Source organism: Mobula hypostoma, chromosome Y, assembly GCF_963921235.1.
Source record: "Mobula hypostoma chromosome Y, sMobHyp1.1, whole genome shotgun sequence".
In the NCBI taxonomy this organism is placed as follows: domain Eukaryota; kingdom Metazoa; phylum Chordata; class Chondrichthyes; order Myliobatiformes; family Myliobatidae; genus Mobula; species Mobula hypostoma.
The window spans coordinates 5,064,192-5,087,612 of NC_086130.1; the positions used below are offsets into that span (position 1 = coordinate 5,064,192).

Here is a 23,421-nt window from a genome sequence, read left to right on the forward strand (position 1 = left end):
TTCCCAAAATGCAGTCTAAAAATGGAACAATAGGCATTCATAATCATGGTTGAACAGTAGTCGATTGTGTTGGGACCTCTTGTTGTTCCCTTTCATTTCTTGTAGCACATTGGGCGACATTTTTTCCATTTCTTTAGCACTTGCCTGTTGTTTCAAGGCTGAGTTGCTAACTCGATGCTCAACCCAACACAGATAGAAAGGGTGCAAGGAGCCAGGTGGATTTGAATGCAGGACCATTCACTTCAAAGTCCAGTGCAGAAGCCAGTACTCCATCCCCTATACTGCATAATATGAGGAATATAGTTCCACAGTTAAGCACAATATTCAAGTATAGTCTCACAAGTCCAGATAAAACTGCATTCCTGATCATGCCCATCTACAGGTGTTTTAATTGCATACTATAATTACATGCTTGCTTTTAGTCAATGGAATCCCTATAACACTCCAATAGTCACTGATTACTATTCTTATTATTTTCTGTCAGCCAGTGAGGTCTCTATCCACATGGCACCTTGTCCACAGCTGTGTACATACATCTATTGATGCTTCTGGACACATATTCAGTGGTGTTCCTGGAATCATCGGGTGTTTTGGGTCTTTCAACCATCATACACCCTCCTCCAGCTGACCCAGCTGGGGCTGATCAGACCCCAGCTTGTGTCCAAATGGCTAGCTACTTATGACTCCATGGCTCCCCTCTTTTGAGCCACAGACATCTTGAGGCCCTCTCTATCGCATCGGTGGTACTGTGGATGGCTCTCCTCTTCCTCTCTCCCTCGATGCCCAAAATGCTGAAGGCTCTTACTAAAGAATGGGCTACGAATCCCCTACAACCAACCTCCACTGGGAGGCACCTCGCTCTCCATCCAGCCTGCTGACAGTTGCTGTCCAGTCCTGCGTACTTGGAGAGCTTCCTTTCAAAGGCCTCCTCCAAGCTATCCTCCCATGGGACTGTCAGCTCCAGCAGCACCACTTGCCTAGTAGACTCACACAATAGGACAATGTCTGGTCGCAGGGTGGCGGCTGCGATATGGTTGGGGAACTTCAGCTGCCGTTCGAGGTCCACCAACAGCTGCCAGTCCCTTGCAGAGGTCAGAATGCCTGCAGATATTCTTTTGGCAGATATTGGCTGCTCCCCAGCTCTGACAAAGGCAATGGTCTGCTTGGAGGGTCGGGACAATTTCTACGCAGAATCTTATCAAAAACTTTTTGAAAAATCCAAGAATCACTCCATCCACTGGTTCTTCTTCTTCTTCTATTTCCGGCTGTTTAGACGCATCTAGGCGTATTACAGTCCTCCACAGGATGTATAATTAATTATAGAACTTCAAGGAACTCAAATTCTCGAATACAACTTAGTCTCACGTATGAACTGAATGATAGACTCTTCAATCAGATGCTGATTCTCTTGATGGCCAAAGAAAGATTTAATAGAAAACCAAAATAAATTTAAGCCACATAACCTCTTGAACATCATGTTTCTTTCAATTTTGTGTTGATTACAGCTCAGCAAAACATGCTGGACTGTCTCTGGACAACCACAGTCACATAATCCAGTAGGATGTTTTCCTATTATTATTAAATAATAGTTTAGCCCACAATGCCCCAACCTAAGTCTTGTAAATTTCACCATATCTCTACAACTTAAAAGATAACAGTCTGAGACCTTTTTAACTAATGGGTGACCAGAAAAATGATGTTCTGTCATCTATTCTACTTAACTATTTCTCTATTAATACTAATTTCAGTAGACATCATATTCCTCAACATTTCTAGGTTACATATTTTCATTAGCTACCTGGAATATACCTCTTCCCACCCTGAAACTTGTAAAAACACCACTATCTTCTCTCAATTCCTCCATCTCAGCTGCAACTGCTCTCAAGATGAGACTTTTCATTCCACAACATTCCCCTTCCTTCACCATCGATGCTGCCGACATCCACATTTCCACTATTTCATGCAGATTTGCTCTCATCCCATCCTCCCGCCACCCTACCAGGGATAGGGTTCCTCCCATTCTCCCCTATTGATATGAAACATGAACTGTACTCTTTTCCATAAAAAATGCCTAACCTGCTCAGTTCCTCCAGCATTTTGTTTTACACATATTTTCTTTCTTTTTTCAATTGGATGCAGAAGCAATAGTTTTCTAATTCTGTACATCAGCCAAGGTTGGCAGCTCATCTAGAAGGAAAATTCTAATCTCAAACCTCTACTGCCTTGTGGCTGTACACACTCATGGGGAAGGCTTTGGTAGTAAATCCTGAGGGAAAAATCCTGAGCAGGAGACCTAAGGTAGTCCTATGTTGAGCACTGACTGGCAACTCCTGCGATGCTAATGGTGCCTGCTACATGGGCAACAGCTTGCTCTCCATATTGTACCACACTAGTTTGCATATCATGTATTCCGCTAGGACTCAATATCCATGGTTGATGACAATTTTGTAATGATTTTATGCTTTGTAAGAAAAAAATGATAAATCATTTTTTGAATAACCATCAGAAAAAACAGTTGTAATATCAATACTAATTCATAAAATAAATTTTCATATTTGACCTTTCTTATTTCATTTCTACTATTTCTACACCTTTTGGACTTTCTTAGGTCTTACTTCAGCTAACTTTGATTAAATCCAGTACATCTCAACAGCCTGAATTCCCTTCATTATTACTAACTTCAACTCACCTAACTTTATTTGATCCTTTCAACATACCATCATTAACTGACTAAAAAAACACAAAGCAAAAGGTTAAAGAACTACAATTTTATCGAAATCTCTATCTCAAAAGTGTGGATGCATGTTAATTTAGAATATTCAAATTGAAATATGAGTTTCCTAGATATTAAAGAAAATCACAGCATTTGGTAGACTGAGCAAAAAAGTGGACCATAATCCATCATCTTAGTCAACAACATGATCAGTTCACAGCTGCATGGCTTAATCTATTTGCTACCATTCACATTCTTTAATATTTTTGATTAGAGTTGTCTAGCCATGTTTTTTGACTTTTCAGAAACAAAAACATATTAGTAATGATATGGAGCTTGTTTTGTTGTTGTTGCTTGTTGTCTGTTGTTTTCTTATGAACACTGTGAGCATGCTATGGTGGTGGTGGAAGGTGTAATGACACTTGCAGGCTGCCTCCAGCACATTCTGATACATGTTGGTTGTTAATGCAAGAGACAAATTTCACTGTATGTTTCCATGTACATGTAATAAATAAATTTGAATCTTGAATGTTGAGGCAAGGTAATTATTCAAACTCATTCAAGGACTACATATAATTATAAATTTGAACAGGTCACACAAAAATAGACAACTAATTTAGGAGGAATTAAAAAATATCTTTATACAGCCATTTAAAGGAAATAAACCAGCTAAATATCAATAACATCCCTTGATACCTTCCAGTACATCTTACATGAAGAACATTTACTATTATGTTCAGAACTGAGTGGGCATTATCATACATCCCTTAGATGTCATACCATAAAGTGTCATTTCAACCAACACTAGAATACTGAGGCTGTATGAAGGAATAATAAATTTCACTAGCAAAATCTCAGTGCTTGAATTTCACCATTTTGCTTAACTCAATTTTTGTTCACAATTATGTTAAAATAGTTACATTTGCATACATAGGTGAAAACATCAAGTGATCTGATACACAAAATCTGCTTTATCTTCTTTTCCCAACTTGTCAACCATAAAACATGAATTTACTTAATACAGTGAAATGAACAATGCACTATAGAGTAAGCAAGTTGTACCTTAACTACTATTAGGTGTTGCCAAATCAATATCTAAAATTATGGAGTAACTTGAAAGAACCATTTCTGATTTACTAGAATTAGGAATCCTTGTCACTTAACAAAAGAAAGAGCTCAAAATAAGTTATTACCTAGAAAGAGAGATAAATGAATTATAAAACTTGAGCTTCACAGCCCAGCAACCTAGACAACATTGGCCTCAAGCCACTTGCAGAACAAAACTACCAAGTCACCTTGGCATGAAGAAAGAAGGTAAATAATTTGCTTTGATGCAGAAAATGTATCTAAATAATGCAGTATTCTGAAACTAATGAAGACACAGGAAATAAAGTAAAATGTCAGGGACGCGCACAGAGACAAGATAATTATGTACATAGCTCATAGCTCATATAAAATGTTAACTGAAACATACTTAATCCTTGAAATTATCAATTTCAAGATAAATTATCATTTGAAACTAAAATAATTGTTAGTTAACCAAATTTTCCAAAGAAACATTTCACCAATATGAAAAAACACAATACAGGTTTTCCCCGCCATCCAAAGGTAGAGCGTTCCTATGAAACTGTTCGTAAGCTGGAATGTCGTAAAGTGAAGAACCAATTACCATTTATTCATATGGGGAAAATTTGTGAGTATTCGCAGACCCAAAAAATAACCTACCAAATCATGCCAAATAACACATAAAACCTAAAATAACAGCAACATATAGTAAAAGCAGGAATGATATGATGAATACACAGCCTATATAAAGTAGGAATACTTTTCTACAATCATTACCTCACTGTTCTCCGTAGCAAAAATCTCACGCAAGCGCTCTCGGCAAAAACACTCTCTCCAGTAACCTTTCAGCTATGAAGCTGCCAAATCATACCAAATAACGCGTAAAAATACGCAGCTGATATAAAGTAGAAATAATGTATGTACAGTGTAGTATCACTTACAGGAATTGGGAAGACAGCACTGAGCACACTGATGATAGTGTGTTAGGCTGAGTCGTTGGAGGTTGGGGTGGTGCAGTGGCCCCCACCTTCCAGGCAGCAAACCGCTACCAATCGCAAAGCATGCAGGGATCGCAATCGCCTCTGATCTAGGCTGACATGTGCCAGGCCGCACGTAATTAATTAACTTGTTTATTTCAGCTTTTTTCTTTTTTTATATATATAATTTTTATTGTTTTCAAGTGATACTTGAGAAAAAAAATCTACCCTCCCCCCCGATATATACTCCTACCTAAAAAGAAAAGAAAAAAAAGAAAGGAAAAAAAAGGAAAAAAAAGGAACCGCCTGAATATTGGAAGGTTTGCATATGCTCCATGGGATAAAAATAAGTTTTATATATATTTGTTACTTTTCCCCATGGAACCCAGATCTTCATCATTGGAACTATAAATAAGGGCTCCAAATATTCAAAAATGTTACAAATTTATCTCCTAAAATCTATAACATTATTTAGCTTCTCAACTCTCATAGTTCCCTGGGGAATCTCTTTGAACTTCACCATGTTGCTATGTGTTTCCCTCCCAATCATCCAGGCAAAAAGAGAAAAAAGATAGATAAGATACAAAAATAACAAAATACCCCCTCACTAATGTTGTGAATGAAAAGATACTCAACACTACCCCCCTCCATTGTGCGGGTCGTGGCTATTGCCACGCTTGCACACATGAATAACATAGTGATTGGACAGTGTTTCTTCCAGCTCCCCCGTAACAAAAAATTATATATATAGAAAAAAATTAATGTTATTATTCCCAGCTAATATTCCTCAAATTTTAACCTTTCTTCCCCTCCCTCATATAATTAATAATACATTTATATATTCATCCGCCTAAAAATTCAACAGGTCTATTCCTTGATCCAGTCTTCATCTTCAATCCATCTCGCTCCCCTAAGTTTGTTCTTATATCTGGTGAATATTCAAAGAATCACGCACAAACTCCTCCGCTTTCTGGTAATCGTCAAAAAATCTTTTTTCTCCACCAGGCAAGAAAATCTTCAAGGTTGCAGGATAAAGCAATATAAATTGATAACCGTGATCCCATAGGGCTTTTTTCACTGGATTAAACTTCTTCCTTCTTTTCAAAAGTTCATAACTTATGTCAGGGTAGAAAAAAATTTTCTTCCCTTCTATCATCAGTGGCCCTTTTCTCTTCTTGGCAGCTTGGGCAGCCCCCTGTAGAATCCTTTCTTTGTCTTGAAATCTTAAGAATTCGATTAAAATTGATCATGGATATTGGTCATCTTGTGGTTTTGGTCTCAGAGCTCTTATGTACCCACTCAATTTCAATTGATCAGTCTTCCTCATTCATTTGCAAGGTTTTCGGGATCCATCTTTGAAAAAATTCTATTGGATTATCTCCCTCTATACCTTCTTTGAGACCAACAATTTTAATGTTATTACTTCTACTAAAATTTTCCAACACATCCACTTTCTCCAAGAGTCGATTTCTTTTCGTGTTCCAGACAAGCACATTATTTTCTGTTTTTTCCACATCGTTAATATGCTCCATTGTTCTTTCCATCTTCTGAAGTTTCTTATCAATTTTATCCTGTTTTTTCATAGCTTTATCATAGCACATCTTCACGTCTCTAAGCTATGTTCTTAATTTTCTTAATTCAGCCGTTAACTGCAATAAAGCCTCTCTTATGTCTCCATCGTCTCCTTTACTTCCAATCTCTTCCAGTTCTTCCTCCTCTTCTTCATCTGTATTCTCTGCGATATCCAATTCTGACTCTGAGTCACTTTCAGTTGCAGTGGCCGTCGGTTCTTGCAGTTTAAATTGTGTCGATTTGCGCATGCACACGTCTTTGCGCATGCGCAATTCCGGCATCTTCTTCCGAGAGACCGCTACCGCCACCATTGCTCCCTGTTCTTCTATGCCAGAGATAAAATGCGTCTCCTCTGAAGGAGATCCAACCTGAATCTGAGGCTCCATCGCTGCACTAGGCCCTTTTTTCTTCCCATCTCGCGGCTACTCACAACAACAGACTTCTTCTGTTGCAGTTTACGAGGCATATTGTAGAGTAGTCTTACGAAGTTTATAAGTAGTTTTCGGAAAGTACTTATTAACTTTACTTTGTTTAAATGGTACTTTGCTGATTTTTTACGGGAAAGCTGGATTTACACGTCTCAATCCTACGTCATCACGTGACACCCCCCCAGCTTTTTTCTTAAGGATGTGTTGGGTGCATCCCGGCTACCGCTGCATTCTCCGCAGCAATGTATTGGTCCGCAGCCTGGGGGTTGGGGTGGTGGAACACTGGGGTGTCATCTCATCATCGTCTGTTTCCATCAGGGCAGGCTGATCACCTTCTTCTACATCTTCCTGCCTTGATGCTGAAGGTCAAGGTTCGTTGTCTGCTGTGGCTGATGTGGAAGGCTTGAAAAACAACAGAATACATGACTGCTTATCCTCGCGCATTTTTCTATCATCTCACGCAGTTGCTTCACGTTCAGTTCCTGGGCGACTTCACTTTCTGTCATTCGCTACTGCATTCGGTTTTGATTGTTACTCTTTCCTCTTCCAATTGCATTAGCTCTTCATCTTTCAGTTCTTGGTCATAGGATGCCAAAACCTCTTCAACATCATCTTCCTCAACTTCCACAAGCCAAACTCACTTTTTCCTTACTTCGTTCACCACGATCGAAACGCTTAATTATGTCTAGTTTTACGTTAAGTGTAACACCCTTATGAGCTCTTTTAGACTTTTCCGATACCTTGGAACTCATCTTGCTAACAGCTGCTCACAGGTACGTGTTTAAGCAATGCCGGCTAGAATGCAGTTCCGGGGGAGGAACTTGGCTGCTCGGGGCGTGCGCTGCCTTTTATCGCTCGCAGCTTTTATCGCGCGCTGCCTTTTTTCGTAACAGTGAAAACACCTTCTGTTAGCGAAAACAGGTAACTAATGTAGGTCTTTCGTAACAACAAGGTTTCGTAAAGCCAACGTTCAAAAAGCGGGGCGGGGGGACACCTGTATTAAGCATTACTTGACGATTTTGAAATTTCAGAAATCTTAAAATATTGTTCAATTTCTAGTAATTCCATTTATCCAGCAAATAGGTGATCAGGACAGCCTAATTCAATACTAGATATATGCTAAATTAGTATTTCTCAACTGAACCAACTAAAGGGACTCCAATTCCAAATCATTATTTAGTAGCTATCACTGCTGCAAATAAATGTACAGGTAAGTTGTAAAGAAATCCGGTTATTTTGCACTTAACTTAAATTTTTAACATTGCATGGCCAAAACAGAAGACTAGGGTAAGAATTACCACGTGTAAAATAGAAACAGAAGTCAGCAAGACTGCAACTGTAAAGCTTAAGCAGAACATATTCCAAGGTTGAAGACAGCTGATAAATTCTATTTCAAGTAATTCATGGATTACATTCCTTCAGATATGGAAAAATCTATCAAGTCGAACACCTATGAAATGCATAACCTTGCCATGTTATGAATACCCAATTTACTTACATCCATATACAACTGAGCATTTCATAGATCAGTACGATGGATGGGGATAAACATACCAGTTGTTACAAGACTTTAGACAGCCAACTCCTGCCTGGTAGAATGAGTATTTTCTATATGCGACTCTCCACAATCCATAATCCACAAAAATCAGAGTCTGGGAAAGGCAGAGAAGAGCTGGGAGGACTGAGCAAAGTCACTTCAAAGTCACTCAAAGTTATTCAAAGTCAAAGAGGCTATTTGGTAGCTACACTTCTCAAGCATGCTCACTCAGCCAACACAACTGTTTCTGTTACCCTCTCCCATCTACTGATTTACTTGAGATGAAGTCCAATGCAAGCTGAGAACTGCCTGTATAATTCATAAATGTACCTTTCATTTGCAGCAGTGATATTTACTAACTGTAAAGGAATGCTGATTTAGTACCTATCCAGAAATGATCAAGGAGTTTTTATATACTTCAGCAAAATGCAATAATAGGAAGTTAGGATTAAGTGGAACAGCCACTATGTGAGTAGGATAGTGTTAAAAGTGGTGAGATGAGGTTTTGGGTATCCCTTCGTTGAGGCTTCAAAGGTATAGAACATTGTTAGATTTTTTCAATTATTTATTCTTTCTTTCTTATTGCAGATTTAGAGCAGTGGGAATGCTAAGCAGAATAGTGGAATACTCCTCTTGTGGGAAGGCAGGGAGACCCAAGGGTAACGATTAGAATTGGGACATGGGGATAGGCAGTCAGTCCAGAGTATCCCAGTGACCGTTCCCTTCAATAACAGTACACCACTTTAGATACCGTTTGGAGGCAGGGAGGAGGAGGGGAATGACTTAATGTCCTAGCAGAGGAAAGCTACAGCTGTCAGATATCAGGCACTAAGTCTAGTTCAGTAGGACAAGATGTGAGCTGTAGTGATAGAGATCACTGGTATGGGGAACAGAAAGAAGATTCTATGGATGAGAACAAGATTCCTTGTTACTATGATGCCTCTGGGGTTGTGATCTGAGAATTGCTAACCATGTCACATGCTAGTGAAGTGGTGCAGGATGACGTGCTTCAGATTTTTGGATCATTGGGCTCTCTTCCAAGGAAAGTAGGACCTGTGCAGAAGAAACAGATGGCACCTGAACTGAAAGGGGAATTAATATCACAGCGGGAAGATTTCCAAGTGCTGCATGGGGAGTTAAAGTAGAATTGCAGGGGGATGGGAACCACAGCACTAGAACAGATAATGGAGTGATTGTGGACAAAGATATAGTTAAGCCTACAAAGTAAGGAACTAAAGGTTGAGCATGGCGGGATTAATGATCTGTAATGTGTTTATTTCATTGTAGGTAGTACTGTAGAAATGTACATGGAAATAAGACTTCGTAGTCTTCAGAAGAAGGGACAAGGCTGGCAGATAAGTTCCTGGGTTCTGTTGCTTTAGACATGGTACAACAAAGGGATTAAAAGGGGAGGGCTGGCATACTAGTTATGAAAATTAGTTGCTCAGACAGGAAAGACTGGAGTGATTGTCTAGTAAGGCTTTCTTAGTAGAACTGAATAATAAGAAGGATATGACCATGTTATTGGGATTATCTTATGAACTACCAACAGTCCTTGGGATAGATAGGAGCATATCTGTAGAGAGATTGCAGACTGCTGCAAGGAACAAAAGGTTGTGAAAGTAGGTGATTTTTCTTTCTACATATTGACTGGGACTCCCAAACTCAATAAGGACTAGATCGGTTACAGTTTGTCAAATGTATACAGAAAAGCTTCTTTAATAGTCTAAAGGTAGATAAATCACCCGGACCAGAAATAGTCTATAGGTAGATAAATCACCCGGACCAGAAATAGTCTAAAGGTAGATAAATCACCCGGACCAGATGGAATTCACCCGCGTGTTCTGAAGGAAGTAGCTGTGGAGATTGCGGAGGCATTAGCGATGATCATTCAAAAGTCGATAGATTCTGGCATGGTTCCGGAGGACTGGAAGATTGCAAATGTCACTTCGCTATTTAAGAAGGGGGCAAGGAAGCAAAAAGGAAATTATAGACCTGTTAGCTTGACATCCGTGGTTGGGAAGTTGTTGGAGTCGATTGTCAAGGATGACGTTACAGAGTACCTGGAGGCATATGACAAGATAGGCAGAACTCAGCATGGATTCCTTAAAGGAAAATCCTGCCTGACAAACCTATTACAATTTTTTGAGGAAATTACCAGTAGGCTAGACAAGGGAGGTGCAGTGGATGTTGTATATTTGGATTTTCAGAAGGCCTTTGACAAGGTGCCACACGAGGCTACTTAACAAGATAAAAGCCCATGGAATTACGGGAAAGTTACATACGTGGATAGAGCGTTGGCTAATTGGCAGGAAACAGAGAGTGGGAATAAAGGGATCCTATTCTGGTTGGCTGCCGGTTACCAGTGGTGTTCCGCAGGGGTCAGTGTTGGGGCCACTTCTTTTTACATTGTACATCAACGATTTGGATTATGGAATAGATGGCTTTGTGGCTAAGTTTGCTGACGGTACGAAGATAGGCAGAGAGGCCGGTAGTGCTGAGGAAACGGAGAGTCTGCAGAGAGACTTGGATAGATTGGAAGAATGGGCAAAGCAGTAGCAAATGAAGTACAACGTTGGCAAGTGTGTGGTTATGCACTTTGGCAGAAGTAATAAACGGGCAGACTATTATTTACATGGGGAAAGAATTCAAAGTTCTGAGATGCAACGGGACTTGGGAGTCCTCGTACAGGATCCCTTAACCTCCAGGTTGAGTCGGTGGTGAAGAAGGCAAATACAATGTTGGCGGCATTCATTTCTAGAGGAATGGAGTATAGGAGCAGGGATGTGATGTTGAGGCTCTATAAGGCGCTGGTGAGAACTCACTTGGGAGTACTGTGGGCAGTTTTGGTCTCCTTATTTAAGAAAGGATGTGCTGACGTTGGAGACACTAGAATGATTCCGGGAATGAGACGGTTAACATATGAGGAACGTTTGTCTGCTCTTGGACTGTATTCCTTGGAGTTTAGAAGAATGAGGGGAGACCTCATAGAAACATTTCGAATGTTGAAAGGCATGGACAGAGCGGATGTGGCAAAGTTGTTTCCCATGATGGGGGAGTCTAGTACAAGAGGGCATGACTTAAGGATTGAAGGGCGCCCTTTCAGAACAGAAACGCGAAGAAATTTTTTAGCCAGAGGGTGGTGAATCTCTGGAATTTGTTGCCACAGGCAGCAGTAGAGACCAAGTCATTGGGTGTATTTAAGGCAGAGATTGATAGGTATCCGAGTAGCCAGGGCATCAAAGGTTATGGTGAGAAGGCGGGGGAGTGGGACTAAATGGGAGAATGGATCAGCTCATGATAAAATGGCGGAGCAGACTCGATGGGCCAAATGGCCGACTTCTGCTCCTCTGTCTTATGGTCTTATGGTCTAATCAGTATGCAGAAGTATTAGTAAGAAAGTGTGCGATACTGGATCTTGTTAGGAAATGAGACAGAGCAGGTGACAGAAGCTTGTGCAGGGGAACACTTTGCATCTAGTGATAATACCATTAGTTTCAAGGTAATTATGGAAAATTATGGGTTTGGTCCTCCAGTTAAGATTCTAAATTGGAGAAAGGCCAATTTTGATGGTATCAGTAAGGATCAGCAAGTGCGGATTGGGACAAGCTGTTTTCTCGCAAGGTGTACTTAATAAATGGGAGGCCTTTGAAAGTGAAACTGAGAGTAAACTTCGTATGTTCTTGTTAGAATAAAAATGCAAGGATAATAGGTTTGTGGAATCCTGGTTTTCGAGAGAAATTGAGGCACTGTAAAGAAAAAGGAGGTGCATAGCATATAATAGTAGTAACAATGAGGTACTTGAGAAGGAATGCAAAGCAACACAAGAATGAAATCACGAGGGCTAAAAGAAAGTATAAGTTGCTCTAGCAGACAAGGTGAAGAAGAATCCTATAGGTTTCTACAGATATATTAAATGCAAAAGGATTGCAGGAGACAAAATTTGTCATCTGGAATACTGGAATGGTAATCTGAGTGGAGCCAGAGAAGATGGGGGGTGGGGGGGAACCTTACATTGGGTTTTTTGCACCCGTATTTATTCAGGAATAGGACACAATCTATAGAGGTGAGTCAAAGCAGCATTAAGTTCACAGACTCTATACAGATTACGAAGGAGGAGCTATTTGCTGTCCTGAGGCAAATTAGGGTGGATAAATCTTCAGGGCTTTCCAAAGTGTTCCCTCGTACTGTGTGGTAAGCTTTCACAGAAATTGCTTTAAATAATGACTTGTCATTGAAACTGGAGTTTTTAGAAAGATATGTTGGAGTAGTTGAGGCCCTTAGTATTGGTCTGTCCAGACCTGGTTGAAAAAGGTGAAGATTCCATTATCGTGGGAACAAAGACTCCCATTGAGAGAAGACTCACGGAAGAATGCAAGGAGAGAAACAGAGAGAAATTTTTGAAAATCTTACCCATTCAACTTATGTTCAGAGTAGCTTTTGAGAAGGTGCAAGTTCCTCTAAGTAGGATGATGAACATAAATGAAGAACTATTAGGTACACCCAGTAAGCGCATCATGTTACATCCTGGGCAGGTAGCTAAAGTGACAGGAAACCTCAAATTCTCTGGAATGCCCAATGCCGAGGTTCTTCTGGTGGGTGCTCCAGAGGATCACGAACAGTCACACTTACTCATTGGATTTTTAGTGAGACCTGAACTGAAGAAATCTTCAGCTATCCACACGAACAAGATGAGAGTGATTGTTAGGAACACCTCGGAGAGAAAGGTTACCCTCAGACTGGCATACTTTTCCTGAGAGGTTAATATCTAGTTTTCCAGTGAGAAGACCAGGAAAGAGACAGTTCCTGAATCGGGAAAGTAAACAGAAAAATCATTCAACTTTGCCGATTCCCCGATGACTGAGGAATGGAAAAGGAGACTGACTTAGAAGATGTTGAAACTCAAAGATTTCTCCTAAGTTTGATGCTGGTTGCTCAAAGAGTACTTGCCACACTATTAGAGTGACAGAAGAAACCCCTTTCAGAGAAAGGTCAATGGTTAACAACAGTGGAGGTGGAAGATGTTCAGCAACATCTGCTGAAACTGAAAGAAGCTAGAATTATCAATCACGGAGTCCCAATGCGTCACCCATAGGGGTGGCGAGGAAGAAGAATGGGAAGGTACAAATGTGTGTTGACGATAGGGCACTGAACCGACATACAGTTCCTGACCAGCATACTGTTCCACAGATCCAGGATGTGCTGGCCTGCCTGAGTGGACTAAAGTAGTTCAGTGTTGGATCTAAGTAGCGGGTTTATTCAGATGCCCACAAGTGACACTGACAAAGAAGATGGCATTTATATGTCCACCTGGATTCTTTCAGTTTGAAAGCATGCCCCGGGGCATATCAGGAGCACCAGCTACTTTCCAAAGTGCCATCAGGAACTGTTGGGGACATAAGCTTGCTTGACGTACTAGTGTACTTGAATGATCTCATAGCGTTCGGATCTACCTGGAAGAGCACTAAACAAGACTACTGAAGGTGTCAGGCCACCTGAAAGCTGAAGAGTTACAACTGTCACTGGACAAGTGCCAGCTCTGCAAGACATCTGTCAACTACCTCAGGCACACAGTCTCATGGGATTAACTGCTTACATTCATTCCTTGGATTCTTGTGAGTACTACTGGAAATTTGTGAAGGACTACTCCAAAGCCACTCTTTGAATCAGCTTCTGTGTGGTTACCCACACTAGTGGAAGAAAGAGAGGAGAATGAATGGAGAAGGCAAGGATTAACAGCCCTTCAGAGCCTTTTGGGAAAAGGTGGCTTGCAAAATATGAAGAGGCATTTCAGCTGCTGAAAGAAATGCTGACTAAAGTACCTGTGCTGGCCTTTGCAATCCCCCAGCTGCCATTCTGCATACTGATGCCAGACAAGAGGGCTTATGAGGTGTTCCATGTAAGAAACAAGGTAAACGGTTGAGACCTGTTACTTTTGTCAGCCAAAGTCTGTCACCCTCCTAGCCTACCCACAAATGGGAGTTTCCGGTGTTGAAAGGAGCTATGGTGGGTAAGCTAAGTGACTATCTATATGATGCTCAGTTCAAGGTGAGAATTGACAACAAATCACTGATTTATATCCTGACCTTGGCAAAGCTGGATGCACAGCTTTTGGCAGCATTTTATGCCTGATTTCAGCATTAAATATCTGCCGAGGAGTCCGAAAATTGATAAGGAGTCCGAAAATTGATATGGATGTGTTGCCTTGATGTGCGGCATGGGGTGTTGGGAATGGACGGAAAGTGGGAAGTCATTCTTGCTTCTGGTGTTAAAGCAATGTATCTGTTCACAGCAGTGGGGAAATCAGAGGCAAGACTATGGAATGGTAGAGCTATGGATCATTTGGGAGCTTTTAGTCGAGCCATTTCACAAGTTTATTGCAGCTTGACCATTCTGGATATTAAGCAGTTGCGTCTTGTGGAATTGGCAGCAGACCAGTGAAACGAACATGAGCAGGTGCCAGCTGGTCATCTGTTGTCCAAGGGGATATCCCAAATTGGAAAGACGAAAAAACCTACCAAACTCCTACTGATGAGAGAACGTTACAAACTAGAATTGAAGAATGCAGTTTTACTCAGGGTCATTGCACCTCAAGACTGGCCTCAGCATTGCCAGCTGTTTTTTTTCCTGAGAGTCATCGTTGGATTGTGTCAAAACAACCATGACATCTGGGGTTTGACAAGATCTACGGATTAGTCCAAGACCAGCTGTACTGTCTCCAAATGAAGCCTGAGGCTGAAGTATACGCAAGTCGTGCATCCATTGTGTTCAGAGGAAGATGCTGCTTATGAGAGTTGCTCCATTATCTCAGTTAGAGAGCACAGCCACTTGATTTAGTGTGTATGGATTTCCTCTCCATACAGCCTGATTCCAGTAATACTGTGAATGTCTAGGTCTTCACAGATCACTACACCAGATTTGCTCAAGCCTTCCCCTCTAAGGATCAGAGAGCATCCACAGTTGCAAAACTGTTATTTGTTCATTATGGCCTTCCCAGACTGATACATAGTCGTTAGGGAAGAGATTTTGAGAGTCGTCTCAAACAAGAGTTACTGATCATGCATGGAGTCAAGAAGTCAAGGACCACGCCATATCAACCCCAGCCCAAAAGGTCCAACCAGACATTGTCAGACATGCTCGGAACCCTGGATATCAGCAAAAAGAACAAATGGAATAAGCATATTGGGCATCTGGTCCACTGCTACAAATGCACACAGACTGAAGCTACCGAATACCCGCCATATTATTTAATGCTTGAGTATGAAGCAAGATTACCTGTAGATCTCTGTTTTGGAGCAGTGGTGAAGACTTTCTACAGAAGACGTATCTCTAGTATGTGTCTGACATGAGGAAAGAACTGCAGAAAGATTAATGAGCTAGCAGTGGCTTCTGCTACCAAGCAAAATTAAGGAAACAAGAAGAGATATAATCCAAAGAATAGATTCTCTCAACTGATGCCTGGAGACAGTGTTTCAATAAGAAATTTGGGGCTATCAGGGAAGTATCAGTTGGCTAACTACCGAGAACCAGATGCCAAATTTACCACTTTGCCAGGTGAAGTTAAGAGGAGGGAGAGGGTCCTGTCAAAATTCTCCATCGGAATCATCTTCTATCCCTAAAGCAAGAAGTACATAATGACCCAGAGCTTGACACAGAACCTACAAACAGTAAGAGAACCTGGTACAGAAAAGAGAACAGAAAGGCAATGGATTGAGGGTCCTGCAATCACAAAATTTATTTGAATATTGTGTTGTTATTTAGTTTAATACATTCCAAAGTCATGGGAATATGACTATTTTAGATGCGTATGTAGGATACGGGGTGGAGGGTAGAGAAGGAAATGCTCTGGGTAAGATTTCTACTGCTGTACGGTTATTTCAGCAGTTTTCTGTAAAAGCAATGTGTCTTGCTGGAAAGAGTATTTTGGCTACAGCTAAAGATAAGATGCCATGCTGTCCAACTTAGGAATGCTGTGTCAGTCAATCAAAATTGTGGGATGCGAGAGAAGGTTTTGGAGAGCTAGGCAGGAACAGTTTTCTAAAGGACCATAGTCCAATTTACAGTCTTTTAAATACAGGTACAGAGAGACAAACACCACAGAGGAAGCCTGGAGGATCCCATCTGAAGGGGGGACCCTACTGCAAGGAATGCTTCCAGAGACAAAGTACTCCAACAAGGGAAGTTCTTCCAGTGGTTAGTGATAAGAATTCAGTGCCATGAGTAAGATGCTGCACCACCCAATGACTACAAAAATGAGCTCCAATGTTTATGTGCACATTTAGAGTGGTTTAACTGTAATTTAATTATAATTTTATGCTGGTGTACAATCTGTCATTTCTAGGCTACCGATAACTTTTGTATGAAGAGTATTTACACAGCATTCACTCAAATCGAAGTTCTCTTAATTGAAACATTCTGACATTCTGTTTGGTTGAGCCCCAAATCATACCAACCCAAGACATATATTACTTATGAAGATGGCCTTCTCACCACTGAATCATATGGCTGTTAGCGGAGTTAGCTAACAAGCCAACTTGGTGGCTTACAAACCCTAGTGAGAGTGAGAGTACATGTAAATTTGTTATGTTTTTTCCATAAAAATAACTGAGTTAATTTTGCATGAAGATATTTTCAGAACAAACCAATTGCTAAATTTGGTATAAATTATGTGGGATGTGTGGTACATGCTGCCTTTCGCTAACTTCCCCTTGATTGAGGAAGAGACTTTTGGCCCTTCTCCCATTGAGTCAGGTGTAGTGAGGAGGGCTAGCTGTGGGCAGTCTGAGTTACTGTAGGACCCTGAAGGAAAAGAAGCGGGGCCCTGTACACAGAAGAGGGGGGTCCGAGTTGCAGTGGGGGCATGAGTGAAAGATTGAAAGAGGAGTTGGCAAGCAGACCCGAGGTACCCCAGTAGTGTCTGAGCCTGAAGGGTTTAGGTGAAGGGGTATGGAGGTCTCACAGGATTAGGAAACTCCCAGACAGGTTGGCCTATGTAGCGCCCAAGGAAGGTCTATGTAAGGTATATAACCTACGTAAGGTCCACTGTTTGGGGAGCAATGTCACTGTTTGTACCTGGATTGGGTTTTTCCGTCTTCAGGAAGGGTTGGTGAGTTATTTGGAAGTCATGAGGACATGACTTTATTTGGGGGGGGAGAGTATAAGGGGTCCCTTCTTTTATATTATGTGAAGGCTAACAAAATGGCTTCTTTGTTATGTTATAATAAAAATGGCTTTTCTGTAACAATAACTGCAATGTAAGGAATTCTCTCTCTCTCTCTACTTGTTTGGGTTATATTACTGATGAGAGGGAACAAACCAACTGGGATGGATGTTATTCTTTCTTGTGTGTCTGTAAGCTATTGTTTTTCGCAGGCTTTGGGGGAGAAGGCACAAGGGGGACAGGAAGAGGAGACACGATGCTGTAAGCTGGGCGGCAGAACGGACCAGAAGCGGGAGTCCGAGGCCCAGGGTCTTCGGCAAGGAGAGGAGACAAAGATAGACTCGTGTGGAGCGTCTAGTCGACCACCGTGGTTGTTCCCAGGTGGCAGGTCAAGGAGGTCGGAATGGTGGAAAGAGGACTCCATTAATTGAGCTCCAAGTGTGTGCACGAAGTGGTTGGACTTTGATAAGTTTGACGCCTTTTACTTTCCTTTTATATTTTATCTTTATTAATTACATAGTTCCAGTAAGATCTATAAAGTGTAATCATTTAATCCCATATGGTGTACTGTCTGTTATTTGGCGTGATGGGGTACATCACACAGCATCCACACAAACTTGATTACACAGTTTGGTAGGGCCGAAGGCTGCTCCCCCTGCACGAGAGCGAGCTGAGCGAGCCTGAGGCTTACCAGGGGGCTACATTTAGTTTCAAATGGTTGCTGGAATTATTTGAAATGTACATAGGCTGATTCCTTATTCTTAAAATAAATAAAAATTTCAGAATGTTATTTTTCTTTAGTTAAGATTCTTACCTTGCTAACATTCAGTGAAGCTAAGGGTGGTGGAGTTTCAGCGCGATCATTAATTGTTTTAACATCCGAAACATAAGCTAAATTAATCAGTAGAACATCATTATGGCTGGGCTTCCCACTGGAAGAAGGACATTCTGAGAAAAAAGTGGTTAAGGAATACACAATTACTGGTAACTCCTACAACATCTTGAATTTCTGAGAAGATCATTCAGTTCAATGGATCCATGCTGGTTACAAGAATATCCAAACAGTCCTAATCCTCATTTCCCTATAGCCTTGAAACTTTTTCTTTCTCACATGCTCACTGGTGCTTTTGCCATTTACCTACACAATAGGGAAATTCATAGTTATCTGCCAAATGTACTGTTTCAGTATATGTGAAGAAGCTGATAGAAAACCATATGGTCAGAAGCAGAATGGTAGAGTTGTAGTAGCTGTAAGACAAGCCTTAATATAATGTCCAGGCAAGGATAGAATGCAGATAGACTGCAGACAGTCCAGACACAAAAGGTCACTAATGAGCATAGCTTCCCTTTGCGTAACAGTTTATGACAATTTGATTCAAGTTAAGAGTACAACCAAATGATGAGAGGCATACACACCAACTACAAAATATCATCAGTTATCCTCAGCTTGTAGTTTCTATTAATTTTGAATACCTGTTATGAATGGCAGCTGATCTTGCAAGAAATTCAAATATACTATTTCTAAAACGGACAGTATCATAACTGCTAATCGATTCTGTTGAAAAATCATATTTCTCTGTTCAGACTTCAGAATACTGAGGTGACAAGGGCCATGCTGATCTGCTTATACACAAGTAAACAAAGGTACAAAAGTTGCCTTGATCTAGATCAGATTCTGAGAGGGTCTGAGAGGGGGCTGTCCAGAGGAGGTGCATAAGGATGATTCCATGAATGAAAGGGTTATCATATCAGGAACATTTGATGGCTCTCGGTCTGTACTTGCTGGAATTCAGAAGGATGAGGAGGGATCTCACTGAAACCTTTCGAATGTTGAAAGGCCTAGACATATAAGATGTGGAAAGGCAAAAGGTGGAGGCATGTGTTTCATGACAAACTTTCAGTGGTGCTTCAGTGTGGTGGTTTTGTTGATAGGTTTGTCACCTGGAACACAGTCAAATACCATTCATTTTATTTACCTAGAATCTATAATCCTGACCATTTACACACCACCAGCCGCTGACTATAATCAAACGCTCTCAATACTGCATGGCACCATCTTGAAAGAAAAAAAGAGTTCACAGTCGGGGACTTCACCGAGCTTGTTTGAAGAAAACCCTGCCCAATTACCATCAGCATATAGCCCGTAGCTCCAGACATCCCAATCCCAATATACTAGACCATTGTTTCACTAAGGAATGCCTACCATTCCATTCCCAAACCATATTTTGATTAATCTGATCATTTCTCCTTCCTGAAAACAGGCAAAGGTTAAAAAGAAAAGCTCCAGTGATTAGAACAATAAAGAGGAGGTCAAGGGAGACAAGCAGCTATGGGATTCTTTCATCGGTGGATTGGGCCGTGTTCAAGAAGTCATCTGTGGAGCTGAACAAATTCAATTTGGATAACACAGAATTTATTAGACCAGCAAAATCATTCAGTCTTCTCCAATCAGAAGCCCTGGATGAAGCATAAAATCTGTCATCTGCTGAGGTCCAGGTAAAATTTCTGGAAAGTGTCAGCTCACAGGCCAAATGGCAATCCCAGACTAAAATTGTTGTAGGGCTTAAATACTCTTGGATACTATCCCTTCATACAAAGTTAAATCAAGTGACATAGGTGACAACAGGGCTTCGCTCCCAGATGAGCTCAATGCCCTCTAAGCTCACTTTGGCTGTCAAAACATTACAAACTCCCACAGCCCCCAAAGATCCTGTGATTTCAGTATCCGATGTGCAAGCAGCCTTTTGGAAGGGTGAACCCATGAAAAGCATCTGACCAGAACAGGTTATTGGCTCTTCACTCAACCCTGGAACATCTAGACCACAAAGGTGCAAACATCGGGATGCTCTTTATCAATTACAGCTGAGCATTCAATACCATCATCCCCTCAGAACTAATAAAAAAAGCTTCAAGACCTTATGTCAATACCTCCTTGCCAAATTGGATCTTCGACTTCATCATTTTTAAACCCTATTCAGTTTGAATAGCCAACATCTCCTCCACAATCTCCTTCAGCACAGGGTCAGCACAGGCTACAGTGGGCCAGGCAGCATCAACGAAAAAAAGCAATTGATATTCTGGGCCGAAACATCAACTGTGCTTTTCTCCATAGATTCTGCCTGGCCTGCTGAGTACCACCAGCATTCTGTGTCTGTTGCGTGGATTTCCAGCACCTGCAGAATTTCCCTTCTTTATAGTACAAGGCTATATGCTTTGTCTTCTACTTTACTCGTTTTACACCTATGACTGTGTGGCTAAGTACAGCTCCAATGCCATATTCAAGTTTGTTGTCATAGGATGAATCCAAGGTAAAGACGAATCAGTGAAATTTAAATTCTGGCAGAGTGATACCACAACCACCTCTTACTCAGTGTAAGCAAGACCAAGGAGCTGATTATTGACCTCACTAGAAGGAAACTAAATGTCCATTCAGCGTGACACCTAAAACTTTGACGAACTTCTATACATGTGTAATAGAGATTTTAAAGACTAACTGCATCACAGCCTGTTATGAAAAATACCAACACCCTTTCTATTACAGAAATTATCCTCTAAAATGTGTTGAGTATTCCCACAAGAAAATGAATCTCAGGGTCATTAATATTGATACATATGTACATTGGTAATAATTTTTTTTCAACTTTTAAGACCATAAGATATAGGAGCAGAAGTAGGCATTCAGCCTATCGAACCTGTTCTATCATTCAATCATGGGCTGATCCAATTCTTCCAGTTTTCCCCACTCCCTGCTTTCACCCCATACCCTTTGATGCCCTGAATAATCAAAAACCTATCTATCTCTGCGTTAAATGCTCCCAGTGACTTGGGCTCCACAGCCATTCGTGGCAACAGATTCCACAGAATTACCACCCTCTGACTAAAGGAATTTCTCCTCATCTCTGTTCTAAATGGATGTCCTTCATTCCTGAAGTCGTGCCCTCTTGTCCTAGACTCCCCTACCATGGGAAATAATCTAATCTGTTCATACCTTTTACATTCGGAATATTTCTATGAGATCCCCCTTCATTCCCCTAAACTCCAGGGATTATACTTTATACTTTATTGTCGCCAAACAATTGATACTAGAACGTACAATCATCAGAGCGATATTTGATTCTGCGCTTCCCACTCCCTGGATTACAAATATTAAATATTTTAAAATAGTGAAAATTAGTAAATATTAAAAATTTAAATTATAAATCATAAATAGAAAATAGAAAAATGGAAAGTAAGGTAATGCAAAAAAACTGAGAGCCAAGTTTACAGCCCAAGAACAACAGACATTCCTCATACAGTAACCTTTTCATTCTTGGAATCATTCTTGTGAATCTTCTCTGAACCCTTTCCAATGTCAGTATATCCTTTCAGAAATCAAGGAGCACAAAACTGCAATATTCCAAGTGTGGTTTCACAAGTGCCTTATAGTGCCTCAACATCATATCCCTGCTCTTATAATCTGTTCCTCTAGAAATGAATGGCAACATTGCATTCCCCTTCTTCACCACTGACTCAAGGTGGAGGTTGACCTTCAGGGTATCCTGCACAAGGACACCCAAGTCTCTTTGCATCTCTGCACATTGAATTCTCTCCCCATCTAAATAGTGTGTCCGTTTATTTCTTCCACCAAAGTGCATGACCACACACTTTCCAACATTGTATTTCATTTGTACATTGGTAATAAATTTATTTTTAACTTTTAAGACCATAAGATATAACAGCAGAAGTAGGCATTCAGCCCATCAAGTCTGTTCTGCTATTCAATCATGGGCTGATCCAATTCCTCCAGTTTTCCCCACTCCCTGCACAGAATGTTGGACAACATCTAGTAACATGAGGAAATGAACTAAAGCAGCACAGATGTGATTTTTGAGGAGGATGTAAAGAATGGACAAAACGAATATCTAACGAGGATGTCATGAACAGCGCAAACACAAAAAAGAGAAATAATGTATGAGATCACAAAACAGCAATGTAACCTCATTCGACATGTGGTTAGGAAAGAGGAGTTAGAATACACAGTAATTATGTGAAACATTGAAAGGAAGAAAGCAAGGGAAAGACAAAAACAAATGATGATGGAGACAGCAGCCAGAGAACTAGAAATGAATATCAATGAATTGATCCACTTGACCCGAAACAGGAGTGCGTGGGCCACGGCAGTCAAAGCTCAAACTGGGCTCGGCACCTTATGATGACGATTTCATTTGCCACTTCTTTGCCCATTCTCCTAAACTATCTAAGTCTCTCTGTTTCCTCAACACTACCCGCTCCTCCACCTATCTTTGTATCGTTGGCAAATTTAGCCACAAATCCATTAATACCATTGTCTAAATCACTAACATACATCATAAGAAGCAGAAGTCCCAACATCCACCCCTGTGGAACTCCACTGGTAACCAACAGCCAGTCAGAATAGGATCCCTTTATTCCCATTCTGTTTTCTGCCGATCAGCCAATGCTCCACCCATGCTAGTAACTTCCCTGTAATTTTTTGGGCTCTTATCTTGCTAAGCAGCCTCATGTGTAGTACTTTGTCAAAGGCCTCCTGTAAATCCAAGTACACAACATCTACTGCATCTCCTTTGTCTACCCTGCTTGTAATTTCCTCAAAACATTGCAGTAGGTTAGTCAGGCAGGAGTTTCCTTTCAGGAAACCATGTTGGCTTTGGCCTATCTTGTCACGTGCCTCCAAGTACTCCGTAATCTCATCCCTAGCAATCAATAACTTCCCAACCACTGATAGCAGGCTAACAAGTCTATAATTTCCTTTCTGCTGCCTCCCACCCTTCTTAAACAAAAGACTAACATTTGCAATTTTCCAGTTTTCCCTTACAATGCTAGAATCTACCCATTCTTGAAAGATCATTGTTAATGCCTCCGTAATCTCTCCAGCTACTTCCTTCAGAACCTGAGGGTGCATCCCATCAGGTCCAGGAGATTTAACCACCCTCAGACCATTAAGCCTCTTG

The 23,421-nt window shown here is 40.9% G+C and overlaps 1 protein-coding gene across 2 annotated transcripts in view; it reads right to left on the reverse strand.

Annotated features, from left to right (window-relative positions):
- LOC134341083 (protein LSM12-like) overlaps window positions 1–23,421 on the reverse strand; it is a 215,544-nt gene that overhangs the window by 164,366 nt on the left and 27,757 nt on the right. The window contains exon 2 of one of the 2 annotated variants that reach the window (XM_063038834.1): window positions 18,267–18,400. The exons of the other annotated variant lie outside the window; for it this stretch is intronic. Coding sequence (XP_062894904.1) covers window positions 18,267–18,400 — 134 coding nt within the window. The remainder of the gene's footprint in view (window positions 1–18,266; window positions 18,401–23,421) is intronic. 2 annotated transcript variants of the gene reach the window in all.